This window comes from Cyprinus carpio, chromosome B11, assembly GCF_018340385.1.
Source record: "Cyprinus carpio isolate SPL01 chromosome B11, ASM1834038v1, whole genome shotgun sequence".
NCBI lineage: Eukaryota > Metazoa > Chordata > Actinopteri > Cypriniformes > Cyprinidae > Cyprinus > Cyprinus carpio.
Window position 1 is genome coordinate 13,750,818 of NC_056607.1, and position 27,080 is coordinate 13,777,897.

The following is a 27,080-nucleotide window of genomic DNA, read 5'->3' on the forward strand; positions in this document are numbered from 1 at the left end:
ATCATTTTATTCTGCAGATCTACGGCCAAACATGCTGTTATTGATTGTCGAGGGCATCTAGAGCTTAAGCCCCCGAGAAGTTATCTGTGGTCCTGACAGATTGCAGACATGACCTGACAGTTAATTATCACCCGTGGAATGGCATCACAAGCCCTAATACTGGGGTGTGAAATTAGTCAGTGCAGTGTCTCCTCGGTGTTTAGAACCCAGTTTCCCATTAATAATCCCTAAAATGACAAAATCCACTAGATTCATGTCTAATCAAGCTTTACATGGAAATGTAACACTCAAAAATGTCTGTTTTACGGAGACTTGGGGCAGTGGTCTCAAACTCAATTCCTGGAGGACCACAACTCTGCAGAGTTTAGCTCCAACCAGCTCCAAATCACACCTGCTTGGAAGTTTCTAGCAGTCTTGAAGAGCTTGATTAGCTGGATCAGGTGTGTTTGATTAGGGTTGGAGCAAAAGTGTGCAGAGCTGTGGCCCTCCAGGAATTTGAGGCCAATGCCTTAAGGGAATGATAAGAAAAATGAAGAAAAAGAAAAATCATTGTAAAGAAATGAAAGATCAGTCAAAAATAGTTTACTGTTTAATATGATGTTGTATTTCATTAACAGTGCACTGCCATGTGGAGTAAAAAACAAAGTACTAGATGATATCGCCACTGAGTCATGCAGGAAAACCCCTCAATTAAAATGTTTCCCTCTTTCTTTGTACTGTAACTACATAGTAGTTGCTTTTCTAGGTATATGTGGTGTTTAGTTAAGACAGAACAAATATACTCCATGATGCAACACACATCTTTACTACATCGCTCAGTGTGACAGTTATGACACAGGATATGACTGATGCTGGGAGCTCTGGGCTTTTTTCAAATGACACATACTGAATTCAGAAACAGACGGTACAGCAATGAACACCATATTTTACTTGCTATTGTAGACAATGAAAGAAAATATTGATTATGGAAATTTGATGCATTTTGTCATTGCAAATGTCATTATTCAGTCAATCCATGTAAAATCAGCTACTGTTCTGTTTGTAACACTAAAAACTTTCAGGTCATGAGTCCCCTTAGGAATTTCAAATAAGTTAGCAGTTTTTGATTTATGAGATAACTATTTGAAATATAAAGATGCTTAATTTACAACTGATTCTCCTTATATCAACCTTTGCTTTCTTTTTTGCAAATTTCACATTTGAGGTTTGACTGTGTATACATCAATGTCTATTGATATAGTTTACTATCATTATTGTTATTGCTTTATATTTCTTGTTTTATCTATAACGCAATTAAAAAAAAAACTAATCGAAATTCTAATGGGAAGCCATGCCGAGGTCTGCAAAAAAAATAAATAAATAAATAAATAAACTGACATCATGATTGAACAGCTCTATTGTCATGGCATAGTAAGTGTCTATAACATTTGTTTTTAATTTTGAGTTTTTTAATGTTAATGCCTCATTTCACTTGCAAATACAAAGTTTTTTTTTTTTTTTTTTGAACAGCTGTTTCAGAATATATGTGAAAAAAAAATCATTCAATATGACAATATTATAGCTGCAGGTTGAGTTCTGCTGATGATAACATGCTACAGTCTAGCTTTGAAAGTTTGTGCATAATATGGGTCAACCGTGTCCTGACACAATAACATTTACATTACATTAATATGCATTCGTGCTTCTTACATCCAACACAATATGATGGCTGAGGTTGTGTGAGCAGAATATGATTCTTTTAAAATAAGATGGTCTTTGAATCACAATGATTTCTTTTTCCATCTCCAACATTTTTGAAGGCTAGCACACTGTCTACTTCATTTCACACATCCAATTAATAATTCATGCAATGCAAAAATGAAGTTATGATACCTGTCTGGGAAAACTATATATTCTCGAAATAGTATAGTATATGTTGACAGCAACAATGGAACAGAGGGTGGTGATATATTGTGATATTAATGAATGCAATTCTTGAAATTGTGCAAAAGACATTAACCTAATTCTATAGACAGAAGCCCTTTCAAATAAGGATATGAAAGAAGCAAGACTGATAGAAATATTCATAAAGGAAAACACAAACAATCAAATGTATTTTTCTGACATTCAAAAATCGTTTCCCCCATATGCTCTATTGAAAAAATAATTTTCTTGGAATTGATGGAATTGACATTATGAACAGAAATGTATGCCAGAAGTTAGTTACGCACTGTATTATTATTAGTTAAAACTAGACAGCAATCTGTAGACACGTGAATGTACAGTGGCCTCAAAACATACTGTGAACATCATTTTGTTAGAAAACAAAATATGTGACATCAGCAAATGAAGAATGCAGAACCTTTTGTCATTCCAAATGTAATTTTTCTGGGACTTAATTGCAATTGCATTTTACCATTTTTTTTTATTGTGTATATATTTAATTCAATTTAATTTTTTTTTTTTTCACCAAACAGACATATTTTGCTTGGTTCAGTATTTTGCTACATATTGCAGTGCCTGAATTAAATGCCCATCTATGTTTTGGGCCCACTGTATGCCTTTTCAAATTTACTTTTAAGACATAAATAACTGAATAATACAATGACATTTGTAGAATTAACTTATCTCCATTTCATATGTTGTCTTTAGTCACTTTAAGGATATTATATATCATTATATGTGAGTAGTACCATAATTAAGCTAAATAAATGCAATCTTGCTAAGATCACAAACTTTCTTTAAAGAAAAATAAATCTATATTTCAAAACATATTAACCTCAGTCCCTCAACCAAAGCATTCTTTGGCAGATCTGGGCTGAACCAGTGTACCTGGTGGTTTGAGGGCCGATGTCAGGTAGGATAATTTTAAAGTGCGGTATATGACACAACTATTCACATTAAGCCCTATACTTCCAATTACAGGTAATGCTTTCTGAAATCTCTCTAAGGTCTAAGTTATTTTTTCCCATCTTTCAAACTTGAAGGAAAATGGCTTCTAGCATGTATACTTCGCTGTATAAAGCTGCAACATTACCTTGCATGACTTTCTATTATGATAATTCCTCACCATCGATCATTAGTGCTTGTCTGAATCTGCTTGCTGTCTACCTGTGCTAATTTGGCACAGTCAACAAGTAGCACGGTTGTATTTTGCTAACTTTATATTGACTACATGAAGGGAAACTCTACGGACAGTGTATTCAACAACACTGAAACTCTACTGCAGGACAAGATCTCAAAGAATTTCCTTTAACAAGTAAATCCCCGGAAGTTTGCATACTAAGGCTTGCTTTCATACCAAATGTCCTTTGATTTTGAGGGTACTGCATCCCTACTAGTGCTGACACTATCAATCAGGTTATTTCTGCTCAAGTTCTGGTGTCTGTTCAGTCACGCTGTTTGTTTGAACTCTGTCAGGAACTGGCAGCTCTGAATCAGATTGAAGGTCGTTAAGCTCTAAATCCCCTCCTCAGTCTTCACTCTCCTCCTCGTCTCCTTTACTGCCTTTGCTCCAGCGCTGAAAACAGTGGACAGTGGATGCCAGGAAGAAGCTAGCCATGATGGCGCCCACTAAGACAGAGATGCCAGAGAAGATGATGATGAGGAAATCAATGAGGTTGAGGGTGATCTGGCACTCCTGAAAACTGTCCTGGGAGAGCTGGCTGAGAGGCACGCGGCGTCCGTCGGTGGGCAGGGAACACTCCATACCGTCTATACCTGTATAAACAGCACAAAAACAGTATAATAAACTATAGTTTTTAGTTAGAGTGAGATCTGATGTTTGTATTTAGTAATACAGCTTTATTAGTTAACATCCAAGACTGAACAATTGTACTATATGGTCATTCAGATCAGATTCATCTGACACAAATGGAATCCCTGGACCATTTCAAGAAATTTTTGAATATTATAGATGGAAACGAAATGGCAGGGGGCTTATGAGATGGCCTAAAATAGCTCTCATGTTTATTTATGCCACTATTTGACCAAGTAGTCAGATTGTCAGCACTCACTCATTTAAAACAACACACACACACACACACACACACACACACACACACATGCACACGCACACACTCACTCACTCAGCATGGCCCCGCTGATTCACTGCTGCGTGTTAATGAGACTGAATCAAGGGCATATAAGACTTGGGCATGTCGACAGCACATAATCATGAAATCCACAGAGAGGAATATCTGACAACAGCTTTCAGCTGCACAGAGAAATATAATCAACTTGCATTATATAAATGTAAATTATATATTTGTGTATGGGAGTAGATGTTAATAAGAGTGTGATTAGAGTTTACATGGAGGAATTTAACAGAGAAAAATGCATCTTCGTCTAAATGAGCGGAAAACAAAAATAAATAATATAGAAAAGTAAATGAGTTCTGAAGATGATATCAAGGCAGGCTTGTTTTCTTCTATGGCTGATTGCTAAGACTCAAGAAATAAAACAGCAGGAGCATATCATGAGATCCAAAGATGATAAAACAAGCAACGGGCTTTTCACTCATTTCTCTCTCTCGCAGTCAGAACGTGCAGTCTCACAGAAGAATGGAAGTGATGACATGTTTGCTTTGATTGCTTTTAACAGCCAGGTCATCTGATGCACTGGAGCGTGAGGCTCTGTGTGGGAGATGTAACTATATCCAGAGCTAACTCACAGTTTATGTGGGATATCTGCACAACTGCAGAAGACGACAGAGGTGTGAATCTAGCTTCTCTCATTTTCACTTGCTCTGTAATGTAAAACGCTGTAAGCATTTTACATGGTAATATTTTACAGTAAATTACCATACTCAGAATTTTACGATGAAATCAGTGCACACAAGGTAATTTACACTCAATAGGGGAATACCATTTAAAATAATGCATAACTGTATAAATATGTCTATTTGTTATTTTTTTTCACACACATTTAATCACCTGGGCCAAATGATAAAGGATTTGCTGACTCACAAATGATAGTTTAACAACAATTGACCATAATAGCTCTGAAATTAATTGCATTTCAATTATATACTGTGATTTTGTGATATATAACAGTATAAGTAATAGCCAGTAATATGCTGTCATTTTCACAGTCAGATGTTTTACAGTGTGCATTAAACTGGCGTTTAATTTCATTTATAAGGACTTGATGTAACAATTAAAGCCTATGAAGACATTTTAATTATGGGTTGTCGCAGGCATGGCCTCAGCCTCAGTCCTGACACCAGTCAGCCTTGTGCTTTTATTATGCACTGGAACCAATGTTCCCTCTAATTTTTTTTCTTGCTGAGCAAAACTTTTCTCTATTGGGCGGACATTTCGGCCATCTGTGCAAAAACATTATTTATACCAGACATGTACAGCGCGCACAAAAAAAAGTGTGTAACTTTTAACTTTAATGTGCTATTTGTATTTTAATTTGACCCGTGACTAAATGATGTACATTTTAGATTACCTGAGACAAACTTTATACTATATTATATATATATATATATATATATATATATATATATATATATATATATATATATATATAATATATATATATATACAGTATAATACACTGCCATTCAAAAGTTTGGGATCAATAACGTTTATTAAATAATTTCTTATGCTCATCAAGGGTGTATCTATTTGATAAAAATATTGAATATTATTTCACAAAATAATATTGTGAAATATTATTGCAATTTAAAATAAAAGTTTTCTATTTTAATATACTTTAAAATATAATTTATTCCTATGAAGCAAAGCAATTTTCAGAATCATTTCTCCAGTCTTCGGTGTCACATGATCCTTCACAAATCATTCTAATATGCTGATTTATAATCAATGTTGGAAACAGTTGTGCTGCATAATATTTTTTTGGGACTTGTGGTATTTTTTTCGGGATTCTTTGATAAATAAAAAGTTAAAAAGGACAGTGTTTATTCAAAATAGAAATTTTGTATTACAATATACACTACTAAAAATGTTTGTGGTCAATATTTTTTTTTTTTTTCTTTTTTTAAAGAAATTAATACTTTTATTCAGCAAGAATGTGTTAAATGGATAAAAAGTGATAATAAAGACATATTTTTAGAAAAGATTTCTATTTTGAATAAATGCTGTTCTTTTTAACTTTTTTATTAATCTAAGAATCAAAGAAAAAAAGTAAAACGTTCAAAAAAAAAAAAAAAAAGTAAAAATATATTAAGCAGCACAACATATTCATCACTGATAATAAATTAGCAGATTAGAATGATTTCTGAAGGATAATATGACACTGAAGGCTGGAGTAATGATGCTGAAAATTCAGCTTTGCTCCACGGGAATAAATGATATTTTAAAGTATATTTAAAACAGGAAACCAATATTAGAAATTGCAATAATGTTTCACAATATTACTGTTTTTTCTTCTGTATTTTCGATAAAATAAATACATCCTTGATGAGCAGAGACTCCATTAAAAACAAGGTCAATTATTTATTAGGTTAATAATATAGGCCTAACATAATATAATATCAAAACAAACTGAAGCATTTAAACTGATAGAATAGAATAGAATAGAATAGAATAGAATAGAATAGAATAGAATAGAACAGAACAGAATAGAATAGAAACTGAAGCATTTTAAACTGAGATCTGTAAGTTAAATATAAAAAAAAAAAAAAAAACGTGAACGTCAATTCTTCTATAGCTATCTAAACATCCCTATGATGTACAGTTTGCACACTAAACCTGTGTGACTGTAAATGTCTCTGATTTTTGTTACCGTTCTGTGCCCATCATCCGCTGTTTCCAGCACTTAATCAAGCCACTCTTCTTTAATACATGATGACGTTTTATTTCACATGTCATTGCGTTTGCGTCGGCTCTCGAGTTGAGCTATTTCGTAGGCTACGCAACCATTAAAATATTCGGTTTCAACAGCGACTCATTTGGCGCACATCATTCCCCCTTTCTATGAAACTGTAAACCGCATTCACCGGTTCTAACTCTTAACGTGATATCAACTCTACAGCGGTTTACCCGAGCATTGCAATTCATTCGCTTTCGCAAATAGCTTTCCCAACTCATTTATGCGTGTGCGCGGCACATTGTTTCTTCTGCGCGGCAGCGGTGGAAGAAGTGCGCGGCCGCGCGCGCGCGCAGCTTAGAGGGAACATTGATTGGAACGCATGTTAGTTTCTGGCAAGTCAGTACAGAGGAAATGTTCACAAATGTAAACTGATACACTCTGCAGACCTTGAAGTTGTCAGGATGTTATTCACAGTACGATATCTTGTGATATTAGTCACCAGTCCTCCATGACAGCCACTGACCTGTCTCTATCCCAAACATGATGTCTAATGTGTCATCTGTCCACTGCAAAAGAGCACCATCATCACAAGTCATGAGATTAAGAACTTTTGTGGAGTTGTTGACAGATATTTAACAGGGAACATTACAATGGTAATACTTCCACAGAAACTTCCAATTTTTTTTTCTCTTGCGTAAAATGACTAGCTTCCAAGATAAATACATTTTGTGGGATAAATTCCCTGCAGGTATATGGCATAAAATGTTGATATGATTAACACAAAGGTGGAAGTACCGGGGGAAGCCAAACTCAGAGCAGGTGGGTGGACGCTACTGGAGACAAATGTAATGGAAACCTCAAGCACTGGAGTGCTGCATAGTTGATCTTTAGCTTATTAAAATGTAATACACAAAACATACATTGTTCAAAACACACATACTGTAGTTTCTACATGTACATCTAAACATTTATCTTATTTTTTGGTCAAATAATCATCAAACTGGTTATTAAAATACACATAATGAACAACAAGCGATTTAGGCTAGCATTAGCTAGCTAATCTACAAGCATATAGGATATTAGAATTTTTTATTAATGAGTGTTTCATGGTTTTATTTCCAAGAAGGAAGAGGATGTGATTTAAGCCGGACTCAAAACCCATGCCACCTGCTTGAGAACAGTGTCTCAATTGCTGCAACACATCTCTGACTGTAAACTGTTTTACTTTGTAATGTTCCCAGTGACCTCACATCATTTACTGTAAATATGAATTTCTCTTCCATTTTAAGTAAGAGTCTATGTATCTGCGTATTGATTTTCACATCAGATTCAAGAGCGAGTCTGAAATGTGAGCTTGGAGAGTCCATCTGTGCCTTAGTGTCAGGATAACTCGCTGGAGGATGAAGGAGGTAAATTGCCTGTATTTATATTTACATAGCTTCGTCACACACTCACCGCTCTGCTAACTTCAGACAGTGGCCTCTGGCACTTTAAGAGGCTATTCTCTCTGATCATGTGACCCCCACCTGTCTCTTCAGGTTGATTAATGTTGCTTAAGACTTCATAAATACATGCTTAAGATATAATTTTTTCTTCTATTTTCGCTCTAAGGAAATGGATAGCACAGGTTGTGTTCATAGAGAGAAATTAATCAATACTCATATTCTTGACCTCAGCGCATCGTGACCTGGTTAAGGTTGGTAAATGATTTATTTCCATCACAGGTTACTGTACTTGAACAAGTGGCCCGGGCAGCCTGCTATATGGCAGCCTGCTACATTTCGTGGAAATGAGGTTTCTGAAATTTCAATTATATTTATGTGTCCTCGGGTGCACTGCATGTGCCACGGTTCAAGGAGATTTTATGCACTGTTTGAGATTTATATGTTGTGTTGATGGAGGACAAAAACAGGCAAAAGCAGCATCTCCTGAAGAGCCTGAGGAAATTTCTAATACGTTTGTTTTCTGAAAGTTACATTTCAAGTTTATTTAAAGGAACTGTTCTAATAAGGATGCTCTGATTGATGTTCCCCTACCATAAAAAAGTAAGCTGAAAAGTGGAGCAGCTAATATTATTCAGAGCTCTTAAAGGGGAGTGTTTGATTTTTATAACATTTAAAGGGGAGGAATGAGTCAGTACATTTTAAAGGCAAAAGCATTTGAAATGTAAAATACTACATCCTGACTTTTACAGAATTAGATAAATGTAACCGTGAGATATTGTTGTATACTGAACTACTTCCTTCTGCCACGGATTCAAATCAGAATTTTACAGTTTAACAGCTGAGCCCAAGCTTCCATTATTATTTCGAAAATGTCACTGTAGAACTAGTAATGAAGGAACGTTGAGTTGCTTCATTGAAAACTTATTGTAATTACTGTTTTTAAAGCTCACTGTAGAGTATTTTGAGAGAGATGGACTGAGTGAGCATAATTACCTGCATCTGAGACAGCATTCATTCTTTAGCTCAATCTCATTAGTTTGAATGTCTGCTGAGGGAAGTGATATCTTTGTCTAATAAGATTTCCGATAACAGCACTGCTCAGTGCAGTTGTTGGCTGTGTCTTACAAGGTGTTGTTACAGTAAAAATTATTTAGTAAAAATAACTTCCTAGTTTACAACCCTGTTTCAGTCTCTTTCAATATAAAAGTCTTTACTGCTGAGTCTCTCATAAAATCTGTCACTTGTCACCATCTAATAGCGGAATAATGTAACTAAAATCACCATGAACACACACACTGTTTCCTATTACTAAATATTATTATTAAATACTACTATTATTTATATAAAATATTATTTATTGAAATATAACATTTAATGAACAACAACAACAGCCATCATAACAGTTATATAGATTAGATATTATATTAGATCCATGCATTATAGTAGGTCTTAATATACTGTAGATCTGTCTCATTGTCAATCAACCATTATAAGAAAATATATATATATATATATATATATATATATATATATATATATATATATATATATATATATATATATATATATATATATATATATATATATATATATATATATTGTTATTAATAATATTGTAATTATTATTAAGAAAAGAATTGGAGGAAAATATGCAAGGTTGCTTTGGAATCTTCATAAAACTATAACTCGATTTTTCTCAAAATTAGCACCGCTGACTGGCCTTTAAATGGCTGTAGCTCAGTCATTGTTGGTCTGATTCCAACAACTTTTCAACATTGTGAAGGTATTTAATGTAAAATGTGAAAATAAATAGAATTCATTTTTGAAAATTTGCTCTTTCCAACTCATTTTGCCAGCACAGGTCACATTTAGGCCGGATGACTTCTGTTTCAAAACTTTGCATCTTATATTTTATTTATGGTACATGTTAACACTGTGTTTCTATGTACAGTAAAATAGACTAGGTCTTTTCACACCCTCGGTTGTGAAAGCAGAGCTGTGAACACTCAAACCGGTCAGATTCCCGGATAGCGCTAAGAGGCCCAGAGGAAAACTATCACACTAGCTCGCTTTTAATGAGAAGATCTGAGACACGCTGTGCCTAGACAGTGTCAGGCTCTCTCTCGTGAGTGCCAAAAGATAGTCTTCTGTTTAACATGGGTTCGATAGCTGAGATTAATCACACAGACTTTTTCTGACCTTTCAACCTAAATAAGTTTTTGCTACAGGGAGTAAGCCTGATTCTGTCAGTTTTAACATTTAATATGACACTGTTATACACCTGAGCAGTGTTGCTTCAAATCTGATAATGCGCCACTTTCAATTGTCAGCATGGTGAGCTTTTTTTGAGTCACACAGAAGATCACACTGTTATCCTTTGTCAAAGCTTATTCTTTGACAAAGGTATTTTGGAGGGGCAAAATTGTTTGTCTCTTGCTTACATCCATATTTTACTCCTTAAATCAATGTGTTATTGTCAAACATGAATTAGAGGATAAATGTCACCCGCTCTTGGAAACTGAAAAAAGTAGACTGCAACTTAATATATGATGTTTTATTTGCAAAGTTGGGGAGGGGCACATTCAGATAATCAACCACTTCAGCACAATTCAGCACAGGTGGAGCTTGTTTAGATAATCAATATATGTATGTATGTATGTATGTATATATATATTAGGGGTGACCCCAAATAGTCAAAGATTTGATGTTTCGATAGGAAGAGCCTGATTTGACTCTGAGATGTTATGATCATGCCAATTTGGCTATATGTGGGTGCTCAAATGTCTGATTTTACATAGAGCTACCAGTTTTCTCCCAATAAGTCAATATACAGCCAGTTCTGTAAATGCTGTAAATAAGAATCTGAAAAGAAAGAAGCTTTAAATAAAAATATGAGAATGTTTCATGGATAAATCTAACCACCCCTATAGATTTAAGTTTCACTGTCCATAATCTGTGACCGACAGAGGAGCATTTTGGGGGCATGGATTTAAAACTTTAACAAGACTCAAACTGACACAGGCAGAGTGAAAGACTGTATTTTTTCGATAAGGTAGGGTACAAGTGATTTCAAAACATTTCATCTGGTTTATGTATTTTGTGTATATATCATTTATCTCGTTTAATATGCAGTTTGGTTGAGTTACGCAGCAGTAAAACGCTTCATTGTGGTACTTCGTGATTACCCTATCTCTTTAGCACGCACAGTGAGCAGGACAAACAACAATGCAGAATATTAATAACTGGGACTGTCATATACATAACATAATGAGAACACTATTATAATAAAACACTGAATTTTTAGAGTTTAGTTGTCGTGCTTCTGCACGTTGTTGCGTGAAGAACGCATCCACAAAAGGAGTTCATTCTCTTTTTTCATTTATATTGTAATATTTCACAATAATTCTGATTTTACTGTATTTTCTTTTTTGAGTTTAAGAGACTTTTGTAATATCATAATACTTATCATGTCACCACAAATGTATTAACATTATTTTTTTTTATCAAACGCTACATGCAAGATATGACGTAGTTGGTATTTATGTCCACACTGAAATGAACCATTCATTCTTCCCTATCTAGTGAATCGTGAGGCATTCAATATATTAGGAATACTGGTGAGCAAGCGATTTGATGGGACTTGGATGTTGTCAAGGCGATGTCGGCACTTGATGGATTACATTCAAAATTAGCGTCTGGTAAGAGGAATGAATGCTCTGGTGTAATACACTCTTACCAGTGATTGATCTACCTGGCCGACGTGAGCCTGATATTGGAGTTTGGCATCGTCCCCATCTCTAACTCCATTCAGGCCATTGACTGCAGAAGCATGAATAGCCGGTATGCATTTCAGCATATTGACAACCTTGCCTGACCTCAGCTTAACTCTAGCTTTGCTCTCTACCTCCTAATACGCTGAACAAGTACTTAAGGGCTCTCACTGAGGGTACAAGTATGAGCTGTTTGATTGAGCTCAGAAAGCGGTGCTCTTTTTTTTTCATACATTTACATTTAAACACAAAACCGGTGTAAAAGATGGAGCTCACAGAAAGGTCAAGGTGAAGTAGAGAATTAGTAAGGCGAGAGAGACTCATATTATATTAAAGAAGCTCTCGGTCCTGTGTCACCAAGAGCTGAGTGTGACTCATTCTAATCAGGAGGGGTTTCCCTCATACGGGGGATTTGGTGATGTCACAGACACATGAGACTGCTCTCAGTGGTGCATTTAGACATACTCTGGATGCCATTTGCGGCATGAAGCAGACCATACGGTGGATTATTTTAAGCACATAAAAAATACACGCTAACACATTAACGGAAATATGCCAGCAGCCACAGAGCAGACAGGATTCAGAGTTTTATTACAAACAATGTGGGAGCAGAACATACCACATGCATAACACACTATGTGCTGAGGATTTATTTGATCTCTATTACATGAGGATATAGGCAAAAAAATACAGCATGCCAGTTGATATACGGGCTTGGACATACCAGATGGTGGAAATGAATTCAATTTTATTTATTTATTTGGCCATGTAAGTCATATTTTCATCATGTGATAAAACACTAGACAGTATAGAATAGACCTGATAGAAAGCTGACAAAAATCCTTTGTTCAAGCGGTTTGTTATACAACATTGAGTGCGAAGCAATATGCCTTGGGTGATGGGTTCATTTCCCAGGGTACACACTGATACATGTTTACCTTTTCTAAACTGTATGTTGCTTTTAAAAAAGTAACATACATATAGCCAAAATACATATTTAGGTTTAAAGACTTGTCCGTCTCAAACTTAGGTCAGTTCATATGGTTTCAGTTTAAACATCTTAGGTGGAAAGAGCTGGTTGTAAATCAGTTAAAATTAGTGCCTTCAGACTCCTGTTATGCTGGTCAGGGCAGTCTGAGGTCACAGGTGATGTTAATTATAGATGTGCTTTGTTCTTTCTTAACCATGAACAGTGATGACAGCTGTGGATCATGTTTAAACTTGTTTCCCTTGTAAAATATTCATGGTGGAGGCTGCTGGTAGGCTGAGAAAGTCCACTGAGCACATCCTCCCCCGAGGACACTTTGTGAGCAAAGAGTCAAGTAAATTTTTTAACACAATTCTTATTTTTCACAACATTTTCACAGGGAATTCATAGGGTGAAACTAAACAGGGAATTCAAGTTCTCACAACCAATAAAAGCAAACAAAGATTACTGAGATGGGGAAAGAATGGAGTAAACTATGCCACTTTTTACATATAGTCAAGGAGAAATGTAAAGAAATGTGGAGGAATATGTGAATTATTATATAATAATTATATAATAGTCCTAACAATGAATATTATAAATAAAGAAATAAAGTGTCTTCTTTAATAAAATCAATGTGAAAATCAAACAATATCTTAAATGATCATGAAGTGACAATTCTTTCCCCACTATTTCTCTTCATGATCATTTAAGATATTGTTTGATTTTTGCATTGATTTTATTGAAAAAGGGAATTTCTATATCTACAGTAAAAAAAAAAAAAAAAAAAAAAAAGTTTAAAGGAGACATATTATGCCCCTTTTTACAATATGTAATATAAGTCTCTGGTGTCTGCAGAATGTGTCTGTGAAGTTTCAGCTCAAAATACCACACAGATCATTTATTATATCATTTTAAAAATGTCTATTTGGAGTGGAGGCAGAAACATGCTGTATTGGAGCATGTCTCTTTAAATGCAAATGAGCGGCTTCTCCCCACCCCCTTTTCCAGAATAGAGCTGCGCAATTACAGCTCGTACCTGCTAAAAAACATATGTTTTGGTTCTGATTATCATATTTATCACGCTGAAAACCATATTAGTGTAAACTTCTCATATACGGTTTTCTGAGCGCACACATCCGAAACACATGGACAGAAAGCGGCTGTCACAGCATGTGAATACTAAACTAAGTTTTCATTCACACACAAATTTGCATTAAAAATTCACATGTTACAAAAACAGTCATTTATGTCTGTTAAGGTAAACAGCTGGGAAATAAATTGTATGTTTATATTACATCTGTGTGGCAGCAGCAATATACAGTAAATAAATCAATAAATCCTCTGCTCTGTTGTCTCCTCTGAGGCTGGGACTCTAAACAGTGTTCTTTGCTCGTCTGTTCAGCCAAAGTCAGAACAGTTAGCATGTTTTGCTCAAACTTTCCCCATGGCATTAGAACTGGTACACCATTGTCATTTGAGAAATCAAAATGACAGAGCCATGGGTGGAAACTTACAGATTAAGGGGCTGTAATAATATAATGAGATCCCCTTGCCACGTCACTAGAGGAGCGAAATCTGACACACTTTTTTCAGGTGCTTGCAGAAAAAGGCTTACCAAAACAAAGCTACTGGGTTAATCTTTTTCATGTTTCCTTGGTTGGTAGATGCACCAGGTCCTGATTATAGAACTTAAAACCTGGAAAAGACAGATTTGCATGATATGTCACCTTTAAGGCGAGTGGATATTACCTGTTTGCTTTTTGATCGGAACTACCATATATTTAACTTCATATTTATCCATCCATTAAAAGACACCCCTACTGGCCAGCTTTTTGCCTTTATCCACCAAACATATAGTTCAAAGGTCACACAGTAAAGGGCCTATCCATCCATTATATCATTACGTCAGCCATTATCCAGTGCAACCCACTCTGCCAGGCTGCCTAGTCTGTGCTCAGGGTGTATGATCACGTGGGCACATGGGAAATCAAAATGTGTGAAAGAGAGCTTCAGCACAAACAAGCACAGAACAAGTCTGCACTGGTTACATGCCAGACACGATAAGCATAGTATAAACAACTTCAGTAGCAGAGCCATTCATCCATCCATCCATCCATCCATCCATCCATCCATCCATCCATCCATCCATCTATCTATCTATCTATCTATCTATCTATCTATCTATCTATCTATCTATCTATCTATCTATCTATCTATCTATCTATCTAATATTTAAAAATTATATTTAATTTTAGTGATGTAATAAATATTGCAACTGCTATATTGATGAATAAAGACCATTAGCTCAAATGATTTGGTCTTTGGTGATACAAACCAGGCTTGGCAGTGATTGACTGTAATAGGCTCTCATTTATTCTGAATGTTGATGCTCACAGAGTCTATTACAAGTCCTCCCAAATATACTGCGATGACAACCCTGACTTCCTTAATACACTCAATACTTACTTCAGCAGGTTTGAGGAAAAGAACAACACGGTGAAAATGAAACTCCCCCTCAGCCCAGATGATGCAGTACTCTGTCTCGACCCAGCTGACGTCTGAAGGGCCCTGTGTGTGGTTGATCCACGGAAAGCTGTAGGTCCAGATAATATATCAGGGTACTAAGGGAATGTGTGGACCAACTGATGGATGTCCTCACGGACATCTATAACACTTCTCTAAGCCAAACCATTTTACCTTCATGCTTCTATCAGACCACTGCCAAAGTCACCTGTATCAACACTCAATGACTATTGCCTGATAGCCCTCACTCCCATTGTGATGAAGCGCTTTGAAAAACTGGTCAAAAGTCACATCATATCAAGACTGCCTGCAGCATTCGACCCATTTCAGTTTGCATATCAACCTTATCGTTCCACCGATGATGCCATAGCAGTACCTCTTCATTTGAGTCTGGAACATCGGGAGAGCAAGAACAGCTATGTGCGAATGCTTTTCATTGATTTCAGCTCCGCCTTTAATACAGCTGTCCCCCAGCACTTGGTGAAAAAACTTGGCCCACTAGGCATTAACACCTCACTGTGCAATTGGATATTGGACTTTCTCACTGATAGACCCCAGACAGTGCGATGGTTCCGGAGGAGCAAAACCTCCGGAACCATCATGCTGAATATTGGGGTCTCTCAAGGCTGTGTTTTGACCCTACTGTTGTTTACCTTGATGACTCATGACTGCTGTGCCAGTTAAGACTCAAATCATATCGTCAAGCTCCAGAAGTTCGCAGACAACACTACAGTCATCGGCCTCATCAAGGACGGAGACAAGTCTGCTTACAGACAGGAGGTTAAAATCAGACATCAAGAGACTACAACGGACAGTCAGGACTGCTGAGAGGATTACTGGTGCCCCTCTGCCCAGCCTCCAAGATCTTTACATCTCCAGTATGAGGAAAAGGGCTAAAAAAATCACCTTTGGACCCCTCACACCCAGCCCACTCTCTCTTCCCAGATGTGTAAGCTGCCCATGCCACACGCACTCATGCAACCCCATACCATCAGAGATGCAGGCTTCTGAACTGAGCGCTGGTTGTCCTCTTTAGTCCGGATGACATGGCGTCCCAGTTTTCCAAAAAGAACTTCAAAATTTGATTCGTCTGACCACAGAACAGTTTTCCACTTTGCCACAGTCCATTTTAAATGAGCCTTGGCCCAGAGAAAACACCTGCGCTTCTGGATCATGATTAGATATGGCTTCTTTTTTGACCTATAGAGTTTTAGCCGGCAATGGCGAATGACACGGTGGATTGTGTTCACCGACAATGTTTTCTGGAAGTATTCCTGAGCCCATGTTGTGATTTCCATTACAGTAGCATTCCTGTATGTGATGCAGGGCCCGAAGATCATGGGCATCCAGTATGGTTTTCTGGCCTTGACCCTTACGCACAGAGATTGTTCCAGATTCTCTGAATCTTTGGATGATATTATGCACTGTAGATGATGATAACTTCATTCTTTTTGCAATATTTCTCTGAGAAACTCCTTTCTGATATTGCTCCACTATTTTTCGCCACAGCATTGGGGGAATTGGTGATCCTCTGCCCATCTTGACTTCTGAGAGACACTGCCACTCTGAGAGGCTCTTTTTATACCCAATTACTGTATGTTGTCAATTGACCTAATAAGTTGCAAATTGGTCCTCCAGCTGTTCCTTATATGTACATTTAACTTTTCCGGCCTCTTACTGCTACCTGTCCCAACTTTTTTGGAATGTGTAGCTCTCATGAAATCCAAAATGAGCCTATATTTGGCATGACATTTCAAAATGTCTCACTTTCAACATTTGATATGTTATCTATATTCTATTGTGAATAAAATATAAGTTTATGAGATTTGTAAATTATTCCATTCCTTTTTTACTCACAATTTGTACAGTGTCTCAACTTTTTTGGAATCAGGTTTGTAATATATATGACATTATTTGTTTGTCGTGATGTATATTATGTTTTATTAATGTTGGTTTTATGCTTAATGATGCACATTGAGCATTGGGTTTGAAGAAACGCAATTTCGTTCTGCTGGACACTTGTTGTAAGGCTAGAATGACAATAAAGTATTTGAACTTGAACAGAGGATTATCTAGACACCCTCATTCTCCAAACCGAGTCTCCATCTGTCAAACAGTGATGCCACGTACTTATGTACTGAACACATGAATACAAATCACACATGCTCTTGAACCTAAGTGCGTAATTAAGATTTCATCTGAATATATCAATTTGTATGCGGTAGATAATTGCATCTGAAACATGAATGTGCAATAGCAGAGGTTGAGAATAAAATGGTCATTCATTGAGGATTCAGCAATGTTTCTAATGAATATGATTATTTGAATATGTGGGAAAGACAAAGTCCAAAGCCCATCACAGAAACCAATTTTAAACATGTACAAATCAACAGATCTTTGGACAGTTTATAATTTTTTTTTCAGCAGTTATTGGAGATTGGATTGGAACTGATCAAGAATCTTCCTTCAGCCAGGTAATGCAGGACATCTCTAAATGTAAATGACAACAACTACAGTATGCAAATGACATTTTAGAAATTACTATAAGGAAAGTTTTCTGTACAAATGTCCCACCAAAAATGTTGGCCAGTGATAGTCTTATGCTCAAAGATATGCAAAAAATATATATATATTGACTTCTAAAGCTTCTTTTTGGAATTAAACAAAACTTTTGTCAGTTTAATGCTTACATTAATCTGCCACTAATAATAACCTTGAATCATCATTAATAATAATTATCAATATTATTAAAAAATTGGAAACATCTCTCAGCAAATATTGATATGTGTGTTGAATTAATTATGATTAATTTATATAGTGTGTATCATGTAATTAATTTTATGTTTTTTTTTTTTTTTTTTTTTTTTTTTTTTAAATGTTTGACAATAAGAAAAGACCTAGAAATGACCCTTACAAAGACCCTTACTGTTTTGTCATAATCCAAACCAGCAGGTGACATAAGAAAAATGTTAGTGAATAACTCATCTTTGGGTGTTATTTTAGTGAGATCAGATCAAACAGTGTAACATACTGTAGCCTGAGGAACGGTGAGAGGATAATCTACAGTAATATTTTTCAGTTTCTAATCCAACAGTTTCTTTCCCTTACCATTTTTCTCATGCAGCAAGAAATAGAAGAACTGATAGTTCTTGCTACTGGGAAATCCATCTTCTCATTAAGGGGATAATCGACTGTGAGCTCTGATGCTGCAGATATGCATTCGCGAATTGCAATTCTGACCAACACAAAGCATCTCGGGTGAGATCAGCAGTTCAAATGAGGAGTTCAAGAGGGTAATAAACCATTCCTCTGATATGTGGAGAGGAGCTAATGTTTATTTGATTTAAAACTCAATTTTCCTAAACCCTAAGGCAGCATATACAGTTTCTCTAGAAGCTACTCTCTTTCTCTGGAGAATTTACTATAATATATCTTAAACTAGAAAAACAATGCACCAAGTATAATCTGATGTATTCAAATCAATAATTGCAGCAGTAGTTGATTAGATCATAACACATCAGTTATCAGTCTGAATGAATTAGTGTGATGCTCTCATTCATCATATCAACATAAATGAAGTCCATCTTCAGGCAGATAAATAGCCTGTTAGGACTTGCTGTCCATGCACAGTCCAGTCATCTGTTTATGTTTGCTCCAAAGGTCATTATAGGCTCATTGTAGTTATAACCAGCTGCTCTTGGATTTCCTCAAGTCATAAGAGCCCAGTGATGCAGAAATAAGTGAAAAACATGAGGTGAGATGTGTGCTCCTAACTCAATTTCAGAGTGCATCTACGGCGGGTCTGTTGGTGGGTACGCCGGAGGCTTGGCTTTGCTTTTGGCTTCCCGTCTGCTGTTGACACTGATGCTGATGTGAGCTTGGCTCCCTTCTCTCGTGCAATGCATTATTACCCTCTAATGACTGCTTTGAAAGCCCATGATAAATTTATTTGCCCAAGCCACTGAGGGATCTCATATTTTACCCAGTGCACAACATCTTTTCAAGGACTGAATCCAAATGAGCATTAGCATAGCAAATGCGAATGCAATGAAAATGGCCCAGTGATATGGTAATCAAGATGATTTTCTGCTCACTGTGGTTAAATCATCAGAAACTTTTATTAAAGTCTAGGGCCTATACGTTTCATGAGACTTATGATAACTGTCTTTCATTAGCCCTTGCGTGTTTACTCCCCACAAGCAGCTCTTAACTTCTCCTTGCACTAAAGTAAGGTCATGTTCACATGTAAACAAACAGCGCTAGCAGCTCAGTTAAATGACACAAAATGGAGCTCTGGGGCCACATGGTGTTTGCCCATTAGATGTAATGTTTGTTCAGACGTATCTATTTTCCATTTTATCCACAGAGAAATTATGGCTAGGATTGTATATACAATTTCAACTTGTAAATCTCCCTGTCCTCTTGTGGAATAATCTAGCATGTAGATAGATAGAGGGAGATAAGAACAATTTATGCACCATCTGATTTTTGCTATTTGCTATGTCGATGAATGTTAAATAAAGTGTCCAATGGAAATTCCCCAGCTCCACCATCATCTATTTCACAGAACGACACTGAGCTTTATTTATCAGACAGTGAACTGAATCTCTGTATAAGCTGATTTTTTTTTCCATTGTGACCCTTCAAAATGCTTTTATGACTATGTCTGAGACAAGAGATTATATATGCATTTTCTATGCTTTTAGAACCAGCAGAATTTTTTTTTAAAAAATTTATACTGAACTAACCTTACAAAACAGTACTGTTACCATCGTACAGTGAGGGTATTTTTATGCTCCTATGATATATCATGACACTGAATGATTACCATGCACATGTGTCTTGGTGTTATTATGGTACAATTATGGTGAAAACAAACCAAAAACATGGTGTAACCACAATACTCATAAGTACATCAAAATTAAATGCCAGAAATGAAAATTCTGTCATCATTACTCTCATTATTGTTCCAAACCCCTTTCTTGTGAGGAACAAAAAAGAATATATTTTGAAAAATGTTTAACTGTTCTTGTCCATTATGTGAAAGTCAGTAGGGTCTAAAACAATACTGGACCCCACTGACTTCCACTGTATGGACAAAAATAACTTAGACATTCTTCAAAAATCTCATTCTTTTATGTTCCATAGAGGGGAGAATGTCATACAGATTTAGAAATATATGAAGTTTGAAAAAGGATGACATAATTTATATTCCCCAAAGAACAGTAGAACAGCATCACAGTAAGAAAGTTCCCATATAAATAGCATGTCCATAACCAGCTGGTAAATCACACCCGAAGTGTTTGCAGACATGAGGTGTAAGCAGGTGTTTGGCATGCACAACATGTATAACGATCACAAACAACATTACTATACGGAATGCAAAATGTGAGGTCTGTCGAGGATAAGGGCATCACTGCATACTTGAAGGGGGTCGCACATTGTTTCCGTGCTGTCCTCATTTATCTATCATTACTCTAGAAATCCCTTGTAATCATTGTGGGGGTGGGAAAGATAGCTAAATTTAGATCAGAGGAAGAGGTCCCCTGTTTAATCTGGAGTAATATAAATAGCAAATAATCCTGTCATACAGTAATGTTTATGCAACAGTGAGACAAGGTTCAACAAGCTACAATAGTTGTTGTCAGATTCAAAGACTTACCATTGGGAAGCTTGTTACTGTTTTCCACCAGCCAGGTGAACAGGTTGGCAAAGTTGCAGTTGCACTCCCAAGGGTTGCCCTCTAACGTTACCATCCTGAGAGAGGGAAGCTGGCTGAGGGCACCCACCTGTAACCCGGACAGGGCATTGCGTTCTAGTTCTAGTTCACGCAAGGAGGTAAGACCCATGAAAGCATCTTCGTCGACCGTGCTCAAATGCGGGTTGTTGCCCAAGCGCAACTTAATTAAGCTCCTCGACTCCCCAAAAGTCCCTTTGGGGATCTCGGTCAGGTTATTGCAACCAAGGTCCAGGAAAACCAGTCTGGAGGACGTGCTAAGTGTGCCTGGCTCGATGTACGAGAGTGAGTTGTTACGGAGGTCCAGGTAGACCAGGTCGCTATAGAGCAGAAGGAAATCCGAAGGAATCTGTGGGATCCAGTTGTTTGCCAACAGCAGCCTCCGCACATCCAAGGGGATCTCGTCTGGAAGACGGGTAAGTCCGCGCCCACTACAGTCCACAGTGTGAGGGTCTGGGCAAAGACAGGTTGCTGGACAGTTTTCCCCTTGAGTGAACAAATTGAAAAAGAGCAAGGCAAGGACAGGCTGAACCCGGTAGACACATGGCAACATGGTCAAGAAAGAGGGGGAAAAGAGAGGGAATAGGGTCAGGGGTAGAGGGATGAGGGTCAGAGGGCAGGAGATTAGGAAAGGGGAGGGGAAGGTTAAACCGAGCAGAGAATCAGTGCAGCGCAGGAGCATCCTACCGTCCTGGGCAAGAAATCTTAAGTCTTGCACATGGAGCAGCTCGAGCAAGATGTACACGCTGTTTTCCGAGAGATCATGTAGCAAGCAGCCCTGGAGTGATGAGCAGACTGCTGGCTTTGAAGGCACGAGGGGAGGAGAGATATCGAGCTGTGGGAGGGAGCGCAAAAGCATGAGAGACTGAGGGAAAGGGGTGGAGAAAGCAGCAGACAGAGGTAAACAGAGACCAGAGAGCAGAATGTGTGGAAAATCAGAGGCATGAACACATTGGCAGCGTAGAAGTGGAGGGGGGCTATTCCAGCCGCTCTCTTGCAATTAACCTGCGCTTGATCGAAGCCTGGCGGTCTGACACAAAAGGATTCAGCAAAGAGAGGCTCTGTCATGGTGAGCAAAGAGTGAAATTGTTGCATCCCTCCATTTGTCCCTCAGCTGAGCACAGGAATGATTGCTCGAGCGTTGGCTGTGAACATGACCCTTGGCACTTCGGAGCCGTTGTAACTGAGCTGTCATAGTCCTAATGAGGAGAATTCCCACAGAAAATTAGGTGCGAGGCAGCAGTGTCCTCTTCCCCACTCTCTTTTTCCTCTTCTTATCTCCCTTTCGTCTGGCTCCCGCGCATTGTGCGATGCCTAGGCACGACTGTGTCTGATGAGAGGTTGTACAGCACGGTTTTGCAGCTCTGTTGCTATGGTGAGGAAATCCAAATATCCACAAAGAATTTGTCTGCATGCAGAGTAGAGACCAGCGTGGGGAACGGGGGAAGTCTATCAGCATGCTGGCTCATAGACTCCACTGCTTTTGTTCTGTGTTGTCTTTGCTATTTAATATGGAGGGACGAGGCAACCTTACACTCAACATGTGATGTAATTTCCTTGTGAGATGAACTGTCACACAGTTGCAACAGATTTTGCATGCATTCATGTTTTTGTGCTCTTTTATCCGCCTCTTTCACATTATAACCATTTATTCTGTATGTCAAGAAATCAGAAAAGCACTTGAACCCACATAAGAGATTCTAGTAATTCTCTCTGCTTGACCTTCATACGACATAAATCGATTCCCAGAGTTTTTCAGAAGTGAGACACACAGACCCAGCCCTGTTTTATTGTTTTTTCACTTAGCAGAGGTCAGTGCCACAGTTAATTAGCAAAGTTTCTGGAAGCAAAGGGCACGTCTTCATTCATTTAGCTATCACCACGCAGTTCACTCAATCATTGTCGCTTAGTAAAGGACAACAGGAAGAAGCTAGACAGCATCAGACTCTCACACAGCTCCTTCAGTGTCTCCAGACAGGTAAATGAAATTAGGAAAGCAGACTTTGATCACAACACAAAGAAAACCAGAAAATGGCATGAATTGTAAGGTGAAACATGGCATGTTGGGGTCACAAAGCTATCAGTCTGCAATCTAATAGGGTATTTGAAAGAGTCGTGACCTAGATTGAATACTGTAATTTACAGCTCACTGCTTAGTGCACTCATCCAGAATAAAGGCAGGTTTTAAAACATCTTGCAGAAGGACGTTCTCTGTGTGTGCCATCCTCCCTCTTGAAGACAATGATCTTAGCAACTTTCACATAAAGTTTTACATAAACTGAATTTGTCATATTGAAAAAAAAAGTAATTGTCTTCAATTCATATATATACTCCATCATCACTCCATTAGATTCCAAAAGCAAAAAATGGTGTTAATAGAAGCATACAAGAATGGTATTAATAGTACAACTGAAAAATCATGATCCTAACTTATATCTCCATGCTGAAATCTCAGATGGCCAGACAGTGATTATTTTTTTATGAATCATTAAAATATTGATGCACAGGACGGAGTGAGCCAGAGACTGTCATGAACACCATGAGACGTGAACTTTTAAAAGCTTGCCTTAAAGGTGTTGTTTAAATAAATAGTGCTCATAAACAGCTGTTGAGAGTAAAAAAGGAGACTTGGACCAGGAAATAGTATTCGATACATCATAATATGTTGATTGTGTGACTGCTAAATTTCTTAGAATTGCACTTGCTGTTATTCCAATTCAACATCCTGTGGGTGTGACCGATTCAATTACAGTAGGTATTCACAATTAATGGGGGCATGATCCCTTTTAGTAAATTTGTATGCAAATTCCATTTTCATGGTTTCACTTTGGATAAAAGCTTTCGGAAAATGAATAAACATTAATGTATATACTATTCAGCAGCTTTTTTAACCTATAACCCCTCCTATGCCTTCCTGGAAACCCAGGATCAAAGGATCAGTGCAATACAAGGAAAGCAAAGATGTATCTAGAACATCGCTCATGTCTTTATAATAGTGCACACTCCCAAAGGTAAAGTTCTCTATTGAAGTTCCATAGTTAAATTTGCATGTGTAAAATTAAGTTTCCTCCCGGTCCATCCCCACAGACCTCAGACCCGGACCATGAACGGAAGCCTTTGAAGGATCCATCAAATTATCTTTGGAATGAGGCCATATTACCATAAAACTGCACAATTAATGAGATGCGCATGGAAAATATGTAGGGGGCATGCGTGTCTGTGACAGGGGATTGCAATCATGACTTTCTATTCCCCGGGAATAAATTCTATACTTAATATGGGACAAACAAACTCTTATTCAAGACAGGCCATATTAAAAAAAAAATAATAATAAAAAAATTTACCTGGAAGGATATTTTTATATTAGGATATATATCATGTCAGAGCAGACACTAAATAGTTATTTTTCTAATTATTGATTTCTGATTTCTGTTATTGATTTATAGTTATGTAATCTGCATTGCACGTTGAACTACAAGAACAGAAACTTTCCAAACACAATAATGGACTTCCTTTTTGTTGCATTTCACATCACAGCTCATGTACCAGCAGTATATTCACTATTAATGGCACTATGTATATTGTAATGATGTCATTTGTTTCAGTATGTTTCTTCACATATTACCGGAGCTAAATGCACTAAGCAAACAACTGTATTAAACTGTATTAAAACACATATTAAAATCAACATGACAATGAAACTTAAAAAAAAGCAAGCATGGCAAAACTTCAAAATAAAGTGCAAATATTATTTGGCTGAAAATGAAGTAATAAAATGCTAATCTTGATAAAACATTAACCCTAGATGGGGCATTACAGATGCAGCAATATATTATAATTATGAAATAACTGATAAGAAAAGACTATACAGAGTACAAAGAAAACAAATGTATATTATTTTTCTTTCATCTTTTAGGGTCAAGACTGCTAAATAAATATTTCTTTTGATTGACACTGTTTGCTCTATATTAAAAAATCTGCTCAGGTGTGCAGACAGCTGTATATGTGGCCACTGAGAATTATAAAACCAGCACTGACCACACAGATCGATTGAGCTTGATTTATTTATTTATTTATTTTCTGTAGGCAAAAACTAAAACTAAAGAAAGGTCATTATCTTTGGTACGTCATGAAATGAAGCCTACAACGTGTGGTGCACCTCCCTTATGTTTTGGCTCTGGAACTGAGGTGCTACGCTTTGTGGGTGCATTTAGTGCCAGACACTGCTAACGCAACTGAAAAACTCACTCAACTGCTTAAAAAGTGTATAGGAAAGTAAAAAGAATACTACATTAAAATCACCAGTTAACCATCATCAGATATCAACTAGGACATTACATTTATTCTATGATAACATTTATCCTGTATGTTTGGGAAGACAAAGGTGTTGATGAACAGTAGGTTTTTTTCAAATTCCTTATTTAACCGTAACTTGATGTCACAGCTTTTACTATGAACAATAAGAATATTACTAATACCACAATACTGTAATACACAATGCTATATACTGTAAATCTCCAAAAATTTTCTGTCATCTCAAGTATTCGTTACCTGTGAAGTTAAGTCAATTTAAATATGCAAAATGATCTAATTTCTAAAATAAGTAATCTGACTTAAGTTAAAAAGCAGAAGAAGCCGAAATTACAAAACCCGATAAAAGAAATTAATAAAAATAAAAAATAATAATAATTTACACTTTATTACAAGAATTACCAAGTAGCAATTTTCTTTCTTTTCTTTTCTTCTAAAGAAAACAATGAATAAACATAGAAAATAAAGTACTAACTCAGCACACCGTTTGTAGTGTTTATACATTGCTAAAGGGCAAGACAACCAGCACTGCCCAGCATGAGATGATGAATGAGCTGGTTTGGGTCAGTATGGAAGAGCCAGCTACTGGGAGGAAACAGGCTGAAAGCTCCCCCGATGCAGTTAAAGCCCTGCGCATCAATAAGTAATGAATGTCAAGTGCAGCATGTTGTTCGGCTTGGTAGGGTGCTGGTGGCCTGTGGAGGCACATGTCCAGTGCAGGGCGGGCAGGAGGGTTGGGGGGTAACATAGAAACAACAGGTGTTGGCGGATGTTGTTTTTTTATTCTGTTGCAAGTGTTATCTCACAATTGTTAATGATAAGCATCTGGACAAAGCTATAGCTGGTCCTGGAACAGAGCAAAAGGCAAGGTTTTCCCAGAGGAGGGAAACGCAGGCTTTGGAAATACTTGAAATGTCACCTCCCTTTGAGCCGGTCTCAGAATGTGGTGGACATTCAAAACACTCAGGCAGCTGTCTGCACTAAAGCTGTGGACAGAGCCAAAGGATGCCAAGTTTGCGCCAAATCGGGATATCAGTGATGAATGTGTTATCCCGGGGAAGAGCAGGTGACGGAAGCAAACACATCTGATCCTGAGCCACGATAATGATGACACACAAGTGTGCCTCCTTAATGCTTATGTTATATAACTCTGCAGTTACACACTATAAACAAAATATATATCAAAATTGAGAGCTTCTAAAAATAATTTGGACATTTTTGTGTGAATGCCACACAAGATGCATGTCATGTACTGAGATTAAAGCATAAAGCTTCATAGATTCAATCTCGTCTATTCTCTGGCAGTCCATTAGCATTCTCCTTGTACTCACTGTGAATGCATAACAGCAATAACCTAATGACCTAAAGATGGCATACCAATGTCACATCATGTGTAATATAACTATAAGATTTACTGGGTTTGCTGGGGCCTTGTTCTTGAAAGCTCTCAGAAGGGTTCTGTCTCAAGGTCAGCTGTGCATTGTGTAAATGAGCACAGACAGAAGCAGATGCAAAGATAATTCCTGATAAAAATGCTTCAGAGCAGATGTTCTTGCAGTGAGTTT

At 37.1% G+C, this 27,080-nt stretch overlaps 1 protein-coding gene across 1 annotated transcript; it reads right to left on the reverse strand.

The window, feature by feature from the left end:
* Positions 1-576: 576 nt before the first annotated feature.
* Positions 577-22,867, reverse strand: LOC109072074 (leucine-rich repeat-containing protein 38-like). The gene is made up of 2 exons (XM_019088361.2): positions 21,130-22,867; positions 577-3,699 (listed from the first exon to the last, which is right to left on the reverse strand). Exons 1-2 carry the CDS (start codon positions 22,061-22,063, stop codon positions 3,452-3,454), a joined length of 1,182 nt encoding a protein of 393 aa, XP_018943906.1. The 5' UTR covers positions 22,064-22,867; the 3' UTR covers positions 577-3,451.
* Between the last annotated feature and the right edge of the window lie 4,213 nt (positions 22,868-27,080).

Coding starts and splice junctions, on each gene's coding strand:
- LOC109072074 (XM_019088361.2), bottom strand. CDS start 22,063: ATGCTTTTGCGCTCCCTCCCACAGCTCGATATCTCTCCTCCCCTCGTG. Junction 3,700..21,129: donor CAGTAACAAGCTTCCCAATG/GTAAGTCTTTGA, acceptor CTGTTTATACAG/GTATAGACGGTATGGAGTGT.